The 22,834-nt window shown below is 37.0% G+C and overlaps 1 protein-coding gene across 3 annotated transcripts in view; it reads left to right on the top strand.

Annotated features, from left to right (window-relative positions):
* Nucleotides 1-22,834, top strand: part of ptch1 (patched 1) — a 96,223-nt gene that overhangs the window by 47,172 nt on the left and 26,217 nt on the right. For all 3 annotated transcript variants that reach the window (XM_087997362.1, XM_087997363.1, XM_087997365.1), the window contains 10 exons: nt 1,411-1,558; nt 2,933-3,064; nt 3,344-3,499; nt 7,531-7,629; nt 8,886-9,011; nt 12,158-12,276; nt 13,291-13,696; nt 15,264-15,576; nt 20,331-20,473; nt 21,923-22,106. In XM_087997362.1, the coding sequence (XP_087853488.1) occupies nt 1,411-1,558; nt 2,933-3,064; nt 3,344-3,499; nt 7,531-7,629; nt 8,886-9,011; nt 12,158-12,276; nt 13,291-13,696; nt 15,264-15,576; nt 20,331-20,473; nt 21,923-22,106 (1,826 nt within the window). The remainder of the gene's footprint in view (nt 1-1,410; nt 1,559-2,932; nt 3,065-3,343; nt 3,500-7,530; nt 7,630-8,885; nt 9,012-12,157; nt 12,277-13,290; nt 13,697-15,263; nt 15,577-20,330; nt 20,474-21,922; nt 22,107-22,834) is intronic.

Raw genomic sequence — 22,834 nt, forward strand, 5'->3', positions numbered from 1 at the left:
CCTACATCCAGGCTCCCTCACTGATTCTGCATTGGGAATGAGGAACTGAAGGCCTCTGATAAGCTGCCCTGCCACCTGGTTGATGTTCTGAGCTTGTTTGCGGGGTTCAGAACTTCCTACCCTTACAGCAGATATTCACTGATCATCTGGGATGGTTTTTTAAAGTTGAAGAGTGTAGTCTTAATATAGTTTGAACCATAGACCTTTTTAAGCTAGAAAGGGGTCTTTGGAAAAACAACTTTTTGTAAAGACACTGCAATTTAAATGAGCTGTTTTAAAATGGCCTTGTTTCCTCTAATATATGGAAATACATGGATAGATTAGATTAGATTCCCTACAGTGTGGAAACAGGCCCTTCGGCCCAACAAGTCCACACCGACCCGCCGAAGCGCAACCCACCCAGACCCATTCTCCTACATTTACCCCTTCACCTAATACTATGGGTAACTTAGTGTGGCCAATTCACCTGACCTGCACATTTTTGGATTGTGGGAGGAAACCAGAGCACCCGGAGGAAACCCACGCAGACACGGGGAGAATGTGCCTGAGGCGGGAATTGAACCCGGGTCTCTGGTGCTGCGAGGCAGCAGTGCTAACCACTGTACCACCCACTAAATTTGAAATTATTTTTAAGGAATGTATAATTTAAACCAATAAGTTTATTTTAGTGTGTACCAGTACTTGAGCCTGGTTCAGAATGTATCATGTTATTTAAAGTCACTGAAATATCATTTGTGGGAGAACATTCATTAAACTGAAAAAGGAAGCATTCCATAATCCTCAAATCTGAAACAAACACAGAAAATGCTGGAGAAACTCAGCGGGTCCAGCAGCATCTGTGGAGAGAGACTCTCCATAGATGCTGACAGACCTGTTGCTTTATCCAGCATTTTCTGTTTCAATCCATAATCCTATTCACAGACTTCTTTAGTTCAGAAAGGCAGTGTTTTGATTTGGAGTGTAGTTGAATGGTGCTACCTACCCTGCTTGAATCCCATCTTTTTTCAGCTGTGTACTATGATATGACTTGTAAACAGTCATGAAGAACACAGTACTGGCTTTCTGCCTTCAGCATATTGCTTGTTACCAAACAGATCTTGATAAAAATTTCCAATTCAAGTGATGTTCAACTTTATTTTGTACGTGACTCAATTAATTAATCAATAAAATAGAACTATTTCAAAACAAAAAATATTCTATTAATACAAAGCAATGGACTGGCACATTGTATGTTTTTTCAGAAGTTCATTCGCTTAAATAGTGTCTCAGCTTTAATAAAAGTAATGTTTTTAGAGGGTGAAAAAATAGCTGAGAGCTCTTGAGTATTTCATTTATAGCTTTGTAAACTGAGTTCTCTTCCTGATAATGTTTATTTTTTCCCATCCCCCATCTCTCTGTGCCTCTGTTCAGTGCCCAGGCTTTTCAGACTATGTTTCAGTTAATGACCCCCAAGCAGATGTATGAGCACTTCAAGGATTATTACTACGTTTCGGATATCAACTGGAATCCGGACAAAGCTGCAGCAATTCTAGAGGCCTGGCAAAGGAAATATGTTGAGGTAAAATATGCAAAAAAGTAAATTAAAAGTGCTTTTGGTTATAAGGTGAGACCAGCATGTTGAACTGGTACATAAGTAATATTTTAGGATCTAAGGAAGGGCTTAACTACCACAATATACATACACTCTATTATATTGTGGCCTTTCATCTATTTATGCAACCTTGCTCTAAGAAGAATGACTGATGTATTGGCCCCACATAACAACTGGACTTCAGGGTATATATTATGTAAGAAGTGCTTTGAAATATTTCTTCAAGAACAGTAAGTTTCCCGTATTCTTTACAAACCATCATTTGATAATTCCAACTTATTCTGAATAAGTAAAATCATATTTAGCATTGTTATTTTTGTGTATTTGTTTTTCTTTTTAACTTGTTAGAATAAGTTGTGTTTCAATGTTTAGAAAACTTTACTTATAAGGCTATGTGTAATAGGAAGGATGTGTCTGTTGAATGGTCTATTTAGCCTCCAGATGTGGTTTCCTGCAGTGAAGCCTGCTTCTGTCTCTCTTTGCTTGCACAGCCTACAAAAAAAATTATACTATGCAGTGCCTGATTTGAGATAAACCTGTTGGGACTCAGAATCATTGGTACAGCTTTAATTTTGTAATACTACCTGTGGAGATTGCATTTTTAGTACAGACAAACATTGTGCTAATACTTCAACCAAACTTATAATAACATTTGTTTTCAGCTGCATTTACAAACATAATATAGAAACAAACAAAGGCTACACTGAACTGAGCAACAGTCGCCCACTGTGATTATTACTCTGTTTATTAAAAAAGGTGTCTGGAAAACATTAGCTAGGCACAGAATCTGCTCACACTGCAGTCCCATTGGTAGGGTCATGTGACATCATCTGGCATTTGTTTCCCGGGCAGTGACCTTTCTGAAGCAGCCTGTGACCCTATGTGCTGGCCAGTCAATGAAGCATGAATGAGAAGCTCTGGTTCTTTTTTGTTTTTTTGGCTGAAGAAGAACCTGATGAATTGCTTACGTGGTGACTTTTACTGTCAAGCAGTGGAACGGGTGTGGGGTGCTGCAAGTTGGCTAGTGAAGAAAGTGAAATTGTTTTACATATAAGCAGATTAGGAGATTCATAAGTATCAGAAATTCAGTGCAACTATAATGAGAAGCATGAAATAATTTATTTCAATCTTCAATTTTACTGTGTACCTTAGGTAAAATTAAAAGTTACGATTTAGATTATATTAATGCATGAAATCTTGAATAATTAACTCATCTGGTCATTTTTCTATCCTTTGTTGAAACAGTTCTAAGAAAACTGTTAAATTTAGATACATTTTCACTAAAAATTCTTAAAGGCAATCAAATGAACATTTATTTTAAAAGTTACTTTCTTTTGCTAGGTTGTCCATCAAAGTGTTGCACAGAATTCAACCCAGAAGGTTCTTTCATTCTCTACTACTACCCTTGAGGACATCCTCAAGTCATTTTCCAGTGTCAGTGTTATACGAGTGGCTGGTGGCTATCTTTTAATGGTAAGGTACTCTATGCATCTGAGATTGCAGCTATGGACACAATAGCGTTAGCAAAATTAAACAATCAAAAACAAAGTTGCCAGACTGTTATCTAAGAACTAATTGATCATACCTTCATAAAATGTCACAATTCACTGCACACATATGCCTTTGAGCGGGACGAATGCATTAATTCCTTGTTTTATTTCATTTTAAGTTGTATTAAAATAATTCTTTGTTTGGAAAACATCAGGAAAAATTGGATTTTAATGCTTGTCTTCTCCTTTGTTCTGCTTGCAGCTTGCCTATGCCTGTTTAACCATGCTACGATGGGACTCCGCCAAGTCCCAGGGTGCTGTCGGGCTGGCAGGCGTCTTGTTGGTTGCACTGTCAGTGGCTGCAGGATTGGGTCTATGTTCTTTGATTGGAATTTCCTTTAATGCTGCAACAACTCAGGTACAATATAAAATCAATTCCTTTGTACCAAAGAAAAGGAAATTATCTTTTTCATCATTCTATTTTATATAATGCTGTTTGTTATATTATCCATCAAAAGAGAAATAATTTATCCTCTATATAAACCACAGATTTCGTTGAATTTTAAGATTAAATCAATGAAAACTGACATCGTCTTCAAGGTCTATGAACAGTCAGTTTACAGAGTAAAGTGGAGGGGATAAATGGCTTTTTGTTTTTCAATTATATTAATCACTTGAATTTCAACAGTGTATTCTAAATTTCTATGACTGATGTCAGTGCATTTATTTTGATGTCTGACTGGCTAGGAGATTCTACAACCTTTTGATTTTCTAATGCCTGATCAAAACAAAGGTAAAATATTATTTTAAAACGGCTCTGAAAATGCTACCAATTCTAAGAGATGGTGGATATGACCAAACAATGTCAGCCCAATGTTGAAAGACTTGATCAGGTCCTTGGAGCAATTTAAAATTCAAATTTTTTTTCTGGAAAAGGGAGTAAATGGGATGCTTTCAGATGCTGATACACAATGATCATATTACTTTCTATTTGATTAATGTTGGGCTAGATTTTTGCAGAGTTAGAGAGACACAACAGACTTTTAAAATATGTGGCCAAGCCCTGTTTTCAATATGCCTGGGCCTATTCCCTGCAATCCCAGTTTTCATCAAAGTTCATACAGACTCCAAGCAAATGGCGATGTGTAGAAGTCAAGGAGAAGAATCCTGAGTAGGTGAAGAGTGACTATTGTCAGTCTGGAAGCACCCTCACTATTAGTCAAAGGCCTCATTTAATTTCACTCCAGGGGGTTGGTCATGTTCAGTGCTATAGATCAATGTATGGGGATTACAGATAGATCAGTTGGAATGCAGTTGAGACATCAGTCTAAAGGGATAAACCAGTGTTTCCAATGAATGAATAAGAAGTGTAGAAGGCATGCAGAGTTTGTTGGGAGGGGGAGATGTGTAAGAGCTGTTGAGTGAGCATGACATGTACAGTACTGAGAGTTATAGAACACTAGCATAGATATGATGTGTATGCAATGGCAGAATTCAAGTGAGTGCAGGCCTTGCAAGTATGAGGTAGAAGGGAGATAGCAGTTCCCTTGTGGAGCACAAGAAATACTGACCTTCTTGTGTGCAGTGCTGGTGTCTTATTTAATGCAGAACATGACCTGTGCTGTATTGTATGTCCAGGACTGCTGAATCCGTTAGCATGACATTCTTTGGCAGCCAGCAGGAAAAAGACTATCCTCATGTCCACTACCCTGTCCACCAGCATCTCCAGATTGCTGTTGTGGAGTGAGCACATTTTCAAAATCAGGCACAGCCATTTCAGAGGGTGTTCCTGTCTTGCAACATCCGTAGTGGTACAACTGGGCTTATATATATATATGACGCCAAAGGCATGTAAGCTGGGAGATCTCACCAGTGGTAAGAGCTACCACTTTTCTGGTCACATGGGAAATGTGCTGACCAGCTCAGTTCCGTAATTATTGAGGTACAAAGTGCAGAGTCATGTGAGAAAAGCCAACAGGAGTCATTGAGGACCAGAGGCCATGAAACACAGTTGCCACCACACTCTGGGCTGAATTTTCTCACCTGTAGTTAATGCTGTGTGTGAAAAAACATTAAAAAAACATTCATTCACAACAATTTTTAAACATCCCTATTACTGTGATTGCATAAGAGTGCCAATCAATCAGATCTTTAAAATATTAAAAGCAGAAACTGCAAGTGCATGACACCTCTTGAATTTGAGAGATAAGTATTCAGCAATTGAGAAATAGATCTAAGAGAAAAATATTGTCAATCCAGCAATGTTTTTTTCCACTTACTACAGATGCTTCAACAGATTAATAGATACCTGGGCTCTTTGCCATTAATGCACAACGAAGCTGTATACTAGGTGAAAGGGCATTGATGGGCCTACGTGGGCATGATGGGAATAGGAGTCATGGAGGATGAGTGGTGGGGCATAGATTGCCATGCAGGGGTCATAGAAACTTTGCAGAGAGATGAGGGCTAGAGGGCTGTTTTTTGTTTTATTGCTTTTATTTAAAAATCCCAGAGAACCATTTAGACAGCCCTGGAAAAAAGATCCTACTTTTTCAAGCACTTTCTCAAGCAGGCTGATCCAAGAATATTCCAACTCCCAGCCAGATAGCCTGAACTTAATTTTATGTCTTTTTAATTTTCACATCTGAGCTCTCATCCAGACTGCCAAAATTATAAATGATTAAATTTGCATTGACAAAGTCATTTTTTTTGTCAGAAGTATAAAATAATACATTTCCTCTTGCTGCCATGTTTTCTCCTAAGACATTTTAAAATATGTTTACACTGATGCATGTTACATTTGGATTCCAGGATAGCAACATCCAAGAACTACAGTATTTATACTAGCAAACTATGCACCATTAAATTTGATAGCATTGTAGAAAGCCTAATTGTTGATGAATCTAGTATTGTACCACCAAACAATGGAGCCAGAATTACTATTGTAAACTATGGAAGCCATAGTGTAGTCACTAATCTCCCTAAATTTAGACCCAAACACAAAGCAGTCTAACTACTAAAATTGTATGGCGTTGATTATCAATTATCACTACTTTTAGACCATTAAATGAATCATCCATGAATTGAAGCTTCATTGACTCTTTAGCTGTACTTTGATTACCTATGGAGTAGACCAAGGTGCATTGTTATAGGTTTTCTGGTACTGGTAAACCTCAGTTACAATTATCACGGGAAATACTTTGTTCCACTGGCAAATTAAACATGACAATCTCAAATTGCATTGGACATTATAATGACATTGTGTGCTGTTCATTGAACAATATAGCACTGCTAATACAATCACTGACTTAAACTAGGTAAAAACAATGACCGCAGATGCTGGAAACCAGATTCTGGATTAGTGGTGCTTATTCCTGATGAAGGGCTTTTGCCCGAAATGTCAATTTTACTGCTCCTCGGATGCTGCCTGAACTGCTGTGCTCTTCCAGCACCACTAATTCAGAATCACTGACTTAAAACCCAATCCCTATGGTAATCTGTTCCAAATTACAAATCTAAACTCAACATTTAATTTCTTCATCTTGACTTGTAAGTTAAGAATGTATGGATGTTGCATTAAGAAATGAAATGGACTAAGTGCTATTGAAATAGATGGCCTTAAATTTTCATACAGATTATAAAGGTAAATGTCACTACTTTTACTACAGCAACAACTTTCATTATAAAGCACCTATGGCAAAGAGAAATGTCTCTAAGTACGTATTCTTAATACTTAAATATTAAGGAACCCCAGTGGATCTCCGGACTGAAGGCCAGAAAATGGGGTGGAACATGGTTCATCTGAGATTCCGTCCCATATTTCAGGTATGGGAGGCTGTAGGTAAATCTACAATCCATGTCCACTCCTACCCCATTTCATTAGGTCATGTCTAGGAATTTCCTAGACAATTGAGAACTGTTAGATTTTAGACCTTCAAAAAGCTACCAAACCTGTACCAACCAAAGGTACTTAATTTTAATTAAAAGGTTCTCTTATAGGTGAAAAGTGTTAAATGTTTCTTTTTAATTTCTATCACCTGTGTGATCCTTAAACATCTGCTGCCAAATCAGGGTGGACTCTACTAATGTGCCATTTGACAGTGGCCTGCCAGTCTATACTGATGACTATCTCTCTGCATTGTGAGATGGGGTTAAAGGCTCTTTGTATCAGCAAAAATACAGCCTCCTCTGCTATATCTCTGCCAGTGAAGCAGACCAGTCAAAACTTTGCTCTCTGGGACTTTGTTAGATTTTTCACAAAATTAAGCATTACAAGCACTTCATAAAATTAAATGCAGATGAAAAATATTTTTGACAAGTTGTTTAATGTAGTTACAGATACAGCACTAATAATATTAGCTACTTCATCAGCAACTGCTTTAATAAGAATATTTTAAATTCCATATCTAAGATACTTATTTGTTAAATTTAGATTGTCTTCATCTGCAGGTTTTGCCTTTTCTTGCTCTTGGCGTGGGAGTGGATGATATCTTCCTTTTGGCACATGCATTTAGTGAAACAGGACATAATAAAAAGATTCCATTTGAGGTAAGAATAAGAAATTAATTTCAGGAAAGCTGGCAAATAATCTTTTTGCATTCCATTTTTTTTCCATTGGTATTTCTTTGGTGATACATTTAATAACATTTCAAAGCAGGTGTCTTTTTTTTGTAATTAGATTTATTTGCAACCAAGGATTGAGGGGAGAGTAATCCAAATGGAAAGTACTTGCCTGGACTTCAGTTAGTTTTTAACAAACCTCATGCGTATGTCTGTAACCTGGATATAGAAATTTGGCGTTCACTGATAATATGGCAGAAACCTGTATTTGCTTAACTTTCTTCCCATCACCAACCACAAACCCTCACCCTCACACAGCTGCAACTGCCCACCCACAACTCCCTACATGCAATATACTGACTTTAAAGTCTTTGTTAGCATGCTTAAAGCATTTTGACTGTCTCATTCTGTTGAAGCTTTTATGTGTTTTAAATCAAAAGGTAAACAGTTCCTTTTGGTAGGAAAACATTATCCCTCTGGTTTTGAATGACAAACTAACTCAATGTGTGGTCCAGCATTACATTGCTGCACCCTTTTTTTTAGATAAAGGAGTGTCACTCTGTGTTAGTAGCCCTGCAGATATGCTATCAGCCAAAATATGAGGATAATGCAGGAATAGCTGTATCAAAAACAGGGATTGTTCAGCTTTGATGAAAAAATGCCCACTATTCTTCTCCAGCACAATAGGGTTGTGGTGCAGTTTGTGAGTAGAAGATTTAATATATAAACTAGATCATGTTAAAGAAATTAACTGTTTTATAGTGTGGAGGAGATGGGCGCTGCTGTTCTGTATGTCTCGACTTTCTAGCATAATGTAGAACTTACTATGTTCCTTCAAAAACGGAAATTTGTTGTTATTTTTCTGAGCAATTGTCCAAATGCCAGGTTTTACTTCCCAGAAAGAGTAGATATTTTTGGTACAGCGATGTCAGCGAAGCATTTAGAAGGTTAAGTTGAATAGTATTTCAACTCAGGGGAAAAGAAAGATTAGCAGTTCCAAAGTTGGAAAGTTGATTGTAATTGGTGTAGTATTTGTGTACTGTTGGCAATGTTTATAGCCAAGATGGTAATCTAAACTACTCTCATTCACTAATGTTACTTTCTATGAACAGTACTAATAAACTTTATCCATGTATTCAGAAGAACTGTTTTTGTTTAATTTTTTTGTACCACCTCATGACTTATGGAAATAGACATCAAAAACCTTGTTTTGATTTTCTTTGTCCTATTCTTCCCCTCTACAGGACCGAACAGGAGAATGTCTAAAGAGAACTGGAGCAAGTGTGGCCCTTACTTCCATCAGCAATGTGACTGCCTTTTTCATGGCTGCTTTAATACCTATCCCTGCCTTAAGAGCATTCTCCTTACAAGTACGTGAAGCCATACCAATCAGATCTTTTTTCAAAAAGAGTCATTGCCATTGCTACTGAGTGAGCTACATGTTACATTTTTTAAAAAATAAATTGTGATCTCAGAAGTTATGTATACAAGTTAAATTGTGTTTGTCTTACTGTGTGAGTCTTACTTTCCAGCAATACTGTTATTATAGTAGGATAGAGACCATCAAAGGGATGATTGAAGAAATATGGCTAAAATGCACACCATTGTCAACAAGATGTCACTAGGGACAATGTTAGAGATGCCATTACACTGCAGTTCATTGTGATAACCCTGTTATTGGAGAAAATATTTCTGGTGAATTTCTACAATTGTCATGAAACATGTAAATCCTTTCCAATTTAAAGGTGGTCAGTATTTAATGGCATTTACAATGATGCCTTGTTTGCCAGAACTATAAACACTAGAAGTGAAATTCCTTGTGAAATAATTTAATACTTTTGAGGCTGTCTGTATATAAGGCTGCAGTCACTTTTATTGCTAAACAGGCAAGTTAAAATGAGTTCTGCAGTTTCAATTATGAAGTAGCAATATGTTTCTAGTCATCGAAGTGAACTTCATCCTTCAAAAATCTGCAAATGAGTAATCTAAATGCTTAATACTTATCCTGGATCAAATCCAGTAAAGGAGCACAATTAATTAACATTGATCCTATTGTAAATGTGTGCATGAATGATACATGATAATAAGTTCATTTTTGAGTAGAATTTTTCCCAAATCAAAAATTAACTACTGCAGGCTAGCTGATATTAGGAAAATGAAGACAAATTTTTTTTCAGTATTGCTGACTGGAGACATAATTGCTTCAGCTTAACATGGAGACAATTTATGAGGTCAGGTAACCTCAGCAGTGCAGATAAACTGTACTATTTCAAAAGAGTAATTTTGCTTTTTGTAACCTGTGTCTCCACTCATTTTTCATGCTGCTTGACCTATAACCTCCCCAGCGGAAGTGAAGGGCTGTAATTTTTCTTGATACCTGAGATAGTAATTTCAGCAGCTAGATACTGCCATAAGGGCAGCACTTTGAAGCTAAAAATGACAAGTTGGTTACAGTAATAGGTTTTACATTCAGAAGTTGAGAAAATATTTGCAAAACTGTGTTTTCTAAATACCTATGTAAAGTGAATATCAATGTAGAAAGTACAGAAGCAAATTTCCTTGATGGTCTAAGTTTCAGTTCCCTAATCACCTGCTCAGATCAGTTTGATTGGGTGGCAAAGCACAAGATTAGCATTCAGTATTCAAGTTTATTCAAAATGTGAGGCTTTCCTCTTTTCGTCAACTTGGTTTGACTTTTATATAAAAAAGAATTCCAATTGATTTATGTGTTCAGAAAGGGAGTTGACTTTGACCTTTTCCTTAAGACAGTGTGAGATAATTATCAAAGTATCCACATCTTTTGAGGCCCCACTATCTGTAAACCAATCCAGCCGCTGAGGGAGAATAAATGGTTTCCTGATTAGCTCTTGCAAATACAGTCTGCTTTCAGTCTCGCATATCAATGGTTTCTTCTTTCCTTTTTTTTTCCCTGTTATTTTTCCTGGAATGTTTGGCATAGTTTTCTTCTTCTGAATTGTTGGTCAAGTAACAAATCTAAATTTGATCAGCTTTGGTGTCACAGTTGACAGAGTATATTAAGGTAATCAGATCTAAATTGGCAAATTTGTGAAACTTGCAGAAACCTGCTGAAGAACTTTTAAATACATCTATGCATATTTATTTATCTAGTATGAATACGTTTAGTTGGAAAACATTACACTGTATGGAAAAGGAGAATAATAAACTCCTTGGCACAGTTGAGTCAGATTGAGTAAGTGCAGAAAATGGGCAATATAGCTACTCTCTTTCCCCAATTCTTTAACCTTTGTAGACCCCTGCCTTGTACTCTGAAAAAAAAGCTGTTGCAGCAATTTAGAACTATGTATTGAAAAGGATAACAAAGGGAAAATCTAGCAGAGTTGCAATCTGGCACAAATAAGGTAGGAACTGTGGATGACAGGCCTCATCATCTGCTCATCACCTCTGGCTATGCATTACATCCATTCTCTCTGGGTGGTCTGGAATGGTGTATACAGCATGTACCTTGGACTGGGCCCCTACTAAGCTGGCTTCTCATTCTGTACCTCATGCAGAGGCGCTTTCATTCTTTCTAACCTTAGCATGAAGTAACTAACTTAACTATGGACTATTGATTATACATATTGAATTATTTGACCAATTTGATTTATAGTTTTAAAAATTGCATAAGTCAATCTACCTAGAGGAATTAAGTTTGAAATACTCCCTTTCAGAGTTAGTATGTTCATTCAGAAACCGTTTTTGAAGGATTTATTTAATTTACATTGAATTAGGATTATAAAATATAATTGTTTCAAACTCCTGAAAATAACTTCTGATAATCCATAATTAGCATTTAACATGCACCTCTGCCTTTTTAAACATAATTTTATTCTTACCTCAGCCGTGGAGACACAGGATTGTAATACAATTTTGAGGTTTGTTTTTGGCAACTTGTACAATGAGCAAAGTATAAGTAACTATTTCAGATTTCTCGGGATACTGTTGTTCCAGTTAACGATGTGAGCCTTTCACTGCTGTCCTCATTGTTTAGTTGTGGTGCACTGCACATTACTACATGGAATGTTATCCCAGACTCTTCTTTTTGATAAATGCTGTATAAGTTACAAACTTACACAGAGGTCCATTGATTTAGGTGAAGCACTATACTGTAAATGTGTGAGCAATGCATGGCAAAACAAAACTGAAACTTCATCTTTCTGAAAAATAAGTTAGAAGAATGGAGGCTTTTTTAAAAATACTTTTAAAAATAAAATTGGTAATTATGTTTTACTTATTTACAAAATTACACTAATTATTTTTGTGGAAAAGTTAAAAGCTTTTTGAAGAGAGTTTGTGATTTGCCATTAATTACTTGTTCATTTACTCCCTTTCCCCACCAAGAGTAATGTGAATCTTTCTTCCTCTATAAAATATTATAATGTTAAACATATTGATGCTGTGATTACTTAATATTTGTTACATAAGTGTCCAGATACTTTCAGTTTACTTGTTTCGCTATTTTCTCTAAAGGGCTGTGTTTAATTTTCATTTCCAGGCTGCTGTTGTTGTGGTATTTAACTTTGCCATGGTTCTGCTCATCTTCCCTGCTATTCTCAGCATGGATCTCTACCGCAGGGAAGTTAGGAGACTCGACATCCTCTGCTGTTTTACAAGGTATGGGCCAACTGAAAAGCTGACTTTTGTATATCTTCTAAAGGTTTTGTGGTATGTGAATAAAAGACCCCACAGCTTTGCAGCACTGCTTTTCTTGAGAAGCAGGACAAGAATGAGTTTTATGACTTTTTTTGACTGGATAATTTACTAGAAGCAGAATTGTTTGAAGAGCAATAAATGCTCTTTGCCTCTGGAAAAGTAAAAGATAAATTGGAAAGTTGTGGTCTGTAGGAGAGAATTACAGATTTTCCCATGAATTTTAGTAGAACTGATTACTTCCATTCATATTTAAATGCTAGCAAGTTGTCTTCCCATTTAACAAAACACTTATTTAATAATACTGATCTGAAAAGTTAATAGGATTTCTTGTTGATACTGAAGAAAAAAAATCAGTAGTGCTATCAGAAATTCAGAATAATAGCTAAGAATTTAGCCTGCAGTTGGTCTTTGTGACAAAGGACAGGCACACATGGTGCACACTGTTTACAAAGGACAGATAGAGTAACTGGTGGTAAATTTCAGATACTAGTTTACAAGTAACTTAGGGTCTAGCTTTGATGAGTAAAATTGTTCTTTTAGCGTAAGCACTGCTAAGGCTTCCTTTTGCAACAATGCCGATAGGATGGCAGGTTACTGCGTGTTTCTCACATCATGCGCAATAACAGGAATGTTACAGGTTCGCAGTAGGTCAGAAAAGGAGACCAGATTTTGGAGAATTTTTCTTTGTTTGTACATTCTTTTTTCCAGCTGCATTATTTCCTTTCACATTCCTGCCCACAGTAACCACTACAGTGAGTTTCTTGTCAGACTGTTTAGGATAAAACACAGATCCATATGGAAAAGTCCAGATTGCAGTGTAGTATTGGGCCTGGCTTGTTTGCATATTTGATCTCTTGGATTCCATGTAGAATGAAAGTTGTAAATGATTAGATGTAACAATGAACAGCTTGGAGGATTAAAGTGAATGTCACCTTTGCACTGCCATAACATAAATGTTTGTTCTCTTTCTTTTAGTCCTTGTGCCAACCGAGTGATTCAAATTGAGTCACAAGCATATAGAGATACCAATGACAACCATCCTTGCCAACCACCACCACCATACATCAATCAAAATTTTACCCATGAGACTCAAATTACCATGCAGTCTACTGTCCAGTTACGCACGGAGTACAATCCTCACACCCAAGCTTACTATACAACTGCTGAGCCTCGATCTGAAATATCTGTTCAACCAGTCACTACAACTACACAGGATTCACTTAGCTCTCAAAGCCCAGAGACTGCTAGCTCAACACGAGATCTTCTCTCCCAGTTTACAGACCCCAATAGTAACTGTGTAGATCCACCCTGCACGAAATGGACTCTCTCTTCTTTCGCTGAGAAGCATTATGCACCACTGTTGCTAAAGAGAACAACAAAGGTGAGTATTAGAGCCGCAACACTTACCTTTGTTTTCTGGTGGCTGAAATACTATTTAATCTAGTGTCATGAAAAAGTATTTGCATTCAATCTTCTGAGTAGATATGAGGGGTCTTTCAGAACTTTGCAACCTGGCATCAACATGGCAGAGGAAATCATCCAATCTCTCGTTCAAATCCAAGTTAGGCAGGCTCTGCAGGTAGGATAGTAACAAAATTTGCAGACACTACAAAAACAGGGCCAGGTTAACTGTGAATAAAACTGTAAGCAGCTTCAGGAAGGTATAGACAAATCAAGAATTTGGACTGATGGATGTCAAATTGAATTTAATGCAGTGAAATGTAAGGTGTGTATTTTAAGAGGAATGAGAAGTAGATATGAATGAAATTGGAACATTTTAAAGAGTTAAGCAAAGATTCAGATATACATATCTTTATTGGGAGAGGAGGTTTGTCATGCATGTGGTTCTTGATTCACTGATAAACATATATAAATTTAACACAAACATGATTCAGTCACTGGACCTGAAACATTTACTCTGATTTCTCTGTGCATTTCTCTGCACAGATGCTGCCAGACCTGCTGAGGTTTTCCAGCAATTTCTGTTTTTATTTCTGATTTCCAGCATCTGCTTTTAGTTTTTATATATAAATTTAACATTATTACCAATAAATAGAGGAGATGTTTAGGAGCTTTTTCACAACGTTGTTGGAACATGAAATGCTCCACTAAAAACAGCAGTTGAACTAGAATTCTTGTTGGCCAATAAAAAGGGAATGAATAGATACTTGTAAAATTAAGGAAAAGCTTAGCAAAAAGGGTAAGGGAATGGACCAGTACGGAGGGATGTGTTAGACCAAGTGACCTCCTTGGGTATCTATATGGGCATTAAAAGAGGTGAGGAGAAACAGAAAACTCAACTGCTCGATAAGAAGGCTCCAAGTTACATAGAGGCCAGCAAATTGTGTACCTTCTAATCCCACTGTCTTCCTTTGCAGCAAACTTGACAGAGGCTATTATGCCAGAATAGAATCTTGAGCCATATCTGGCGATTTTTAATGCAGAGTTGACCACTAAGATTAAACCATTATTGCATGAGACAGAACATAGATATATAAAATGTATATACCTTTTATACATCACAACATTCTATTTCCACATGTATAGAAAACTCCTACTTTGGACAATTTAGATAGTAAAATTTGGTTTTGAAAAAATGTAAAGTCTATGTACAGTTGCAGTTACACCTTTAGATTGTGCTATGATTTGCCTCTATAATATTATCTATGATAATGTTAATTGTAAGTTCCCTTAAGGTACTGCAATTGTCCTGGCATTTGTGCATCTGCAACATGACAACATTACCTCTGCTCAACACCATCTGCCAAAGTCACTTGTGAGATTTCTTAACAATTACCACTGATGATCCTTCATAATCAGATTGTTTATTTGGGCTATCACCAAGTGTTGTACTTAATTAATCCTGTCCAGTTCCTTCCATGTTTAAGCCCTGTGAATTCTGTTCAGTTCTCAACCTGACTGTTCCTTTCTTATCTTTTATGACGCAGATTGTGGTCACATTGCTTTTTTTGGGTTTACTTGGGATCAGTCTGTATGGAACCACAACAGTCAGAGATGGTCTGGATCTTACTGACATTGTACCTCGTGAAACACGAGAATATGACTTCATCGCAGCGCAGTTTAAATACTTCTCTTTCTATAATATGTACATCGTAACTAAACAAGAAACAGACTATCCCAGTGCTCAGCACCTGCTGTATTATCTCCACAAAAGCTTCAGAAATGTGAAATTCATTTTATTGGAAGATAATGGAGAGCTTCCAAACATGTGGCTGCACTACTTTCACAACTGGCTAAAAGGTAATAATAACAATCTTATCTTCTTTTAAAACATTAGATTCAGATATATAAGTTAAAATATTATACTCACTTACTGGACGTATTGTCTCGTTAAAAGAAAACTAATAGGGTTGCACAGCCTCAAACAAGCGAGTATTTATTAGCTTTTCTTCAGTTCTGAAGGGGAACACCAAATCGATACTCATACGTTGTATTTTTTGGTCTATTTATGTTGTTGTGAAACACCTTCATGTGTCTTTTTATGTTAAAATAGTTATTTCAATTCAAGTTGCGGCAGATGCATAAAGTATGGATTTTTTGAAGTTCATCTAGAAGAATAACAATTTAGCAATGTACATGTATATTTGATAAAAGTATCACAAAAGCCTTTTTAAGAAGAGAAATGTGCCATGGTCTGTCATTTAGAATCTTAATTGAAATCGTTTGGAGTGTGTTTGGTGCCAAACTATTTGCAAGGGATTGGCACATTGCAGTTCAAGTGCTGAGATGTTGCCATCAAAGAGTTCCAGAGTTTACTTTACCCAAGTTTGTGGGTGGGATATAGGCTTCCTGATTTGCCCTGTAGCAATAGTTTGCCATGCCACAAGGGGCACGTCTCGGGTGCCTCTGTTAGAAACATTCTGCAAGATCTATCAGAAGGGGTTCAGTCAAGGAGTGTCATGCCTGCATTTCTCCCAGAGACAATAAATCAAATCCCTGCTCCATTAATTAGAGATTAGTTTTAGAATATTGTAGATAACTGCATGTTGAATTACGAATTTTAGTAATAAAAGGTCTTCAGAGATCACAAAATCATTTGCAGTGCTGGGTTGCTGCAGTTATCCTCAGCACCTCCAATCTGAGAAATCTGGAGAAGAAGATCAGCCAGAGGTTGTCTGTCAGAGTGTGTACATGTATATTTTCATTCACAAGCTGATGTTCAGCTCAGGCTCAACTGATCTGATGAAAACTATTGAAAGGCTACAGATGTGTTATTTTTGTTGTTAAGTCTGGGAAAACTTGCCTTCTTCACCACCATGATACTTGAGTTCCCATTCATTTCTCCAGAATCATTCTGTTCCATTCTCTGATTCACCTCTTTCAACCACTTCTGTTGTGGCTGCTTCACTCCAGCTTTGGACTATTCCTGTAATTACTGGCAAGAATTTTATATCATGGTAGTTTTACCACATCAGAAAATGCTGCTAGCAGTGCATAGCAGAGTCTGATCCCTCAGCAAAACAGTTGCATTGAGCTGATATCAGAAGCACAGTAAGGAATGACTTGTAGTAAGGGCTCCAATAGCAATTGGGATCAAAGAGAAATTAGCATGGTGAAATTATGAATTGAGGTGGACAACACAAAACATTGAGTGTTTTATACTGTATCTTATTGTAAAAATTTGGAAACATTTTGTTTCCTATGATCTTTATTCTAAAAATAAAAAAAAGAGCTGTGCACCGTATTTAAATTCTGTAAATTGGTGTATTTTGTTATCAGGTAGTTATAAAGTTCATTACTGTTGTGGCATTGAGTGTTTGTGTTGATGAGTTAGAAGATAATCCAGTTGAATATTCATTGTTTAGAGAAGCTATGCGTGCAAGCCAAGGCCACACTGAGTAAAGTGCTTTGAAACCACATAGGTAGTATTTACAAATGGGTTCCTCTTCATTCCAAGCTGGGCCAGGGAATGTGCATCAAGTTTGGCAGGTGTGCAGTGTGTGTTTTTGAAGCTGCTGCCATTGTTTCAAACCAGTTTGTTTTAAGTTGATGTCTGCAGCCTATGTGGGAATTTTTTTTTCAAACTGGAATAAGCAAGTTCAGCCCTTAGGCAATGGCATTTGTGCCTGGCTTCTTTAGCCTTATCTCCTTACAGCTGTAGTTAACCTATCAGATCTGTAATGATGGTTTTGATTACAGCTTCAGTGCAGCTGTGAGGTGGGTCTAAACGTCCGGGTATGTGGTTTGTCATTTGCTCACACAGAGGCTCGTTGTACAGGGTTGTGGCTTCCTGTTCCAAATCTGATCCAAATTACCTGCTTGGAACAGCAAGTGATCTTCCATGCTTTTTAAAAGGATGCAGAGGAAAATCACAGTTGAGAGTGAATAGGTGTTGGCTGTGATCTTTACACGTGCTGGCAACAGATATCACGACTTGTAAGTGCTGCCCAAGTCAAACAGATGGAATGAATTGAGGACACAGTGCTAACTCATGCTGTGCTCAAGGAACGGTTGAGTTCCTTTTACTTTTTAACTTGTGTGTTCAAACTATTTTCTCTCTGTGCTGAACATATTTTCCTTTAGTCTGTTCCATGGAATTTGGCTGTGTAATGTTGCTATCAGAAAAGGTTACTATGAATATAATATTCGTATTGTACACAGTTACAAGCTTAATGATCAGGGAGTTCTTGTATTAGGCATCTTCAAACAAGCAAATAAGGAGGGAGCTCAAAGATGTTTAAGGATAAATTTTACTTGGCGCAGGAGGCTTAAGCGAGTAGTGAATAACCTACTTCAATGGAGTGTGTGATCCAGGCATTGGCTTCATCCAAGTGCAATGGGAAATACCATCAAAGTTAGTGGGCAACAGTTAAGTTTCACATGGCTGTGGGTGTTCAGACAATCAGCTTACTCCCATTGAGGTGATCCCTGGAGACAACATGTGAATGGGGCATAGGAAAAGATCATTGGGCAGTGAATCACAAACTGCAGGTAAGAAAATCTGCTCCTCCTGACTTAAAAAGAACCTTTTCCAAGATTGGTATCTCCTGCTTGGTCTCACTGGGCATAACATGTGTGTTTCTCCTTAAGTGTAGCTATGTTGGAAAGCGTGCTCAGTAATATAACTGTGATGAAACAGGCCAGTTTGAAAATGGCCTTGTTCTTTTGGGGCAGGCAACCCGTATCTGCTTTAGCCAAATTAAAATGATGGAGAAGACACGGTGGTAGGGGTGGGGCATATTCTGACCAGCAATTCTGCTAGCCTGATTGGGTTAAAATTGGAACTTTAGATTCTAAACTTTCAGCCTTTAAACTTTTGGTCCCATAGGAATATCTTGGTATCAATGGCTTTGAAATTGCACTGAGTGAATTTTAATATTATTAGTGTGTAATTCTGTTCTTGCTATTTTAGGGAAGGTATCAAGTTCTGTAAAACAACAAAATAACACCTCTATTATAATATCAGTGTAGGAGTCTCATGAGAATATATAAAGCATTTGTATGTTATGAATTGCAAAGCAAATTTAAGACCCCAGACTCTAGATTGTTAATATGAATGGCATCTTTCTAAATTTCTCCACAATTCTGCAAATGTATTTTTCTCTCTCTTCCTTTTTATAAATCCCTTCAAAATCCATCTTCAGCAAGCTTTTAGTCACTCTCCATAGTCTGTTTTTTATTCAACATACAATTTGTTTATTCCTATTTGTGGACCCTTCTACTTTTAAATTCAAGTTGTGGTGTTTCTTGTATAGTGCCTTTTGTATAAGTTTCAGTTGATCTTTATTTCTTAATATGTTGTTTTATTTTTCTCATTTTTTTCTTTAAATGTGCAGTGATTTTACTCCCTGCCAACCACCTAACTGAAGATTGGGGCGAAGCAGGCTTCCCCCTCCACCAGATTCTCTGTGCCATGCATTGCCTCCTCAGTGCTTTTTTGGGAAGAGGGAACGCCTTGCTGCTATTCTACACTTTTTCAAAACATTCCAACTGAGACACAAAGCTCACTATATGTAGAACTCCAGTCATAAACTTGAGACCCTCCGCTGTGAGTGCAGCAGGTTACCAAACGGACTTGCTGTGGTACCAATTTGCCTTATCTAATATCAAATGTCTCTTAACATACTTTTTCTGCCAATTATTCTGTAATTCTACTGGAATTTCTTCTCTAAGGATCCTCATCCCTACAAAATCTACAACTGTCTTCAGCTAAATGTACTGTTCTTATCGGGGAACTGATATGCATGTGCTAATGTAATACTGCTAACTGTAAATTGACTACAGTTCCTGGTCAATTTTCATGCATGTGTCTGAAATACCTCACAAATTGTTCATTCACAAGATGCATCACAATCAAGTCCAAGCTGTTCAAATTTTGAATTAGTACAAATGCTGTTTGTAGTACAGCAGTTAAGAAGAAGAACCCTAATCAGCCTACCCAATCTTTTAGCCTTGGGAGCTGTGGGGGAAATTTTCAATTGCCATCTGTCAATTTGTTGCCTAAAGACAAGCAGCCAGCAATTCAGTTCGGGGGTGGAGCAGTGGGGAATGCCACCTCAGACACTCCATTGTTACAAATGTTAGTGCACTTTTTTAGGTGAACTTGTAAATAAGGAAACATTTAGTGTGGACAAGTTTACACATACAAACAGGCATTTTCAACAAGAATCAGATCTCTGACCTTTGTGACCAATATAGTTCAATGATATATTTGTTTTATCTTTTAAATTCAATAAATTTTCCAACTCACAAAAATTCTTCAGCTATTTGCCAAAGCAAAAAGAAGATTGTTACAGAAAATTGATCCTCATTTTCATACATTTTCCATTAGAATGCTCACAGCGGAGGCATTAGAATAGTTAGCTGGTTGTTTTCGACTGGTACAGATCCAGTGGGCCAAAGGGCCTTTTTCTGTGCTGTCGATCTCTATAACTGTAAACGCCTACTATTCAGTAAAAGCACATCTCGAGTTTAACTAGAGTATGTGACAGTTAAAAAAATGCTTTGGAGTTTAACTTGCTGTTTACAAACATTTCACCCTCTTGTCTCATCAGGTTTGCAAGACACTTTTGACAGGGAATGGCAAGCTGGGAAGATTACTCACAACAGTTATAAAAATGGTTCTGATGGTGGTGTTCTGGCATACAAGTTGTTAATTCAGACTGGTAACAGGCATAGGCCAACTGACTTAAGTCAGGTAAGGGCTTTTCTTAAGATATCAACGCCTGTTTTGTCGACGAGTGAGAAAATCGCTAAATTTCTTTTGTCTCCTGAGTTGCTGAGTGTGAACCCAAAATTCCTCAAACATTTTAGTGGCCCCTTTTGTAGTAATACATTATTTCTCCACATGGCTTCTGCACATAAGGTTACAGAATTACAATTTTTTATTGTCTGCCTTCATTACAAATGTGAAATCTCTGTGGAATGGTACTGAGCACTGAAAAAGCAATTAGGTTCTTGTTCAAGCCATTTGTCTTTTTTTTCTGTTTTTTTGGCAGAATCCCATCAATAATGTGCGGAGAGTGGTTCTGCTTATTCTCTACCTTGCCCGTCATATTCAAGATGACAGTTTTACAGAGTACATTGTTTAAAGTTATTATGTGGTGTAAAACATGTTGGTTTACTGCAGACCACAGCATACCCGTTAACACTGAAAGAAATAAGTCACAAAAGTGTAATGTGAATGATATTTACCCTGGTAAATACAGTAGTTCATTCTTTACTAGGTGTAGCTTTTGGGACAAAGTGTTGGCCTGTAACTTCTGATGTAATTTCCTGTGCCTGGGAGGGAGAAAAGTGTGCCATGCCCACAGGGGTTGCTAGCTGCACTGTTTGATTCCAGATACAGCTGAAGACATACAGTTGCTGAATATCCTGTGGATTAATTGAATCCAGAGCCTGAAAATCAATTTTTTTTTGTACTTCTGTCACAGTTGTGTTTCATTTCATTCAAAAAGACCTGAAATTGGGAGTATGGCCAGTGTGCTTTAAAGCAACAAAATACATATTTTCCATGAATGTAATTTAACATTTAACCTTTCAGAGATCTACCAAAAAGTGCAAAAATTGGCAACAGTAGACCCTTCTTTGTGACACTATAGTGTATTCTGCTTCTTGTCCAAGATGAACACTCAAAAGATGATTGCCCCCCTGGTGACCCAGGCAGGATCTCGCTTCTGTCTGTTTCTTGGCATGGTGCATTTTCCGAATATACACAGGTCAGGAGAAGCAAGTGCTAGCAAAATTTGTACAGATGTTGTTTTATTTTTATAGCTCTCCTCCATTTGCTGGGTGGCATTTCCTTCAGTGTTAACAACAGAGGTTAACTGTGCACAGGGACTCTTGCCAAGTTTTTTTCTTTCTCTTTTTTTGTTATTCTAGCTTTTATATTGTTTCTATAGATACTTAAAATTCTTAAAGGGAATTTGCTGCAAAGTGAAGTATTTGTAATGTTTATTGTAGCTTCATGTTGAAGTAAAAAATAGTTGAGATTCAGTCCTGTGAGAAGTGCGAAGGCAAGATTGTGTTGCTTAAGCAATATGTTCAATTGAGTTGTTTCTTTTTTGCTCTGTGGTGATGAGGCACGTTGATGAAAGAGAAACAAAAAAGATTCATGTGTTCAAAATAATTTTTCATCTGGTTACAGTTGACTAAACAACGCCTAGTGAGTGCTGATGGAATCATCAACCCAAATGCTTTTTACATCTACCTGACTGCCTGGGTCAGTAATGACCCTGTGGCTTATGCTGCATCTCAAGCCAACATTCGCCCACACCCTCCAGAATGGGTGCACGACAAGACGGATGACAGGCCAGAAACTGCACTCAAAAGTAAGTCTACCATTTTCCCTTCCTTCAACCATTTCAATTAATTTCTTAATTTCAAATACTTTCACTGGCATGCTTGTAGTTAATGGCCTTAGGCCTGAGTTCAAGTCTTACCTGTTCCAAAAGTGTGTAATAACATCTCTGACCAGATTGATTAGAAGAAGTCTTTTAAAATCAGTTTTCATTGACAATTTAGAAAAAAAAATGTGTTTTGCATACTTATTTCTAGTATCAATACCAAATAACAATAATGGGAAATAAAATCAAGGTATATGAAGTGAAAATCCATGAAAAACAGCATTTGTTTAGTGCATCATTCTGTTATATTGTCATGTATTTTATACAAGCCTACTGTATCATTTACCACATGCAATTGTGCCTTCTTATACACTGTATTCAATAATCTTGCTTTGTTAGATATGATAAACAGATTTATCTTATCTTGCATTCCACACAGTTGTACTTCATCATATTAATTAATCTTAATTTGTCATGTTCTTCATGAAGATTGAACTGAAGCAATTACATTTTTGTGCTTTGAAACATGTAAAATGAGATTTCATGAAGGCAAATATGTAGCTCCGATCATGTCAGTATTTCAGGTCGCCTACAATTCTTCACTGTAGGTTCCTGTCAGTAGAAATATTTTATTCCATATTTAATAAAAAAACAAATTAATAGCAGTTGAAACAGTCTCAATTCCATGGATCAACAGTTGACAGCAAAATAAC

This window comes from Chiloscyllium plagiosum, unplaced genomic scaffold (genome assembly GCF_037043375.1).
Source record: "Chiloscyllium plagiosum isolate Xiang-an unplaced genomic scaffold, Cpla_swu_hap1 HiC_scaffold_2, whole genome shotgun sequence".
Taxonomy (NCBI): domain Eukaryota; kingdom Metazoa; phylum Chordata; class Chondrichthyes; order Orectolobiformes; family Hemiscylliidae; genus Chiloscyllium; species Chiloscyllium plagiosum.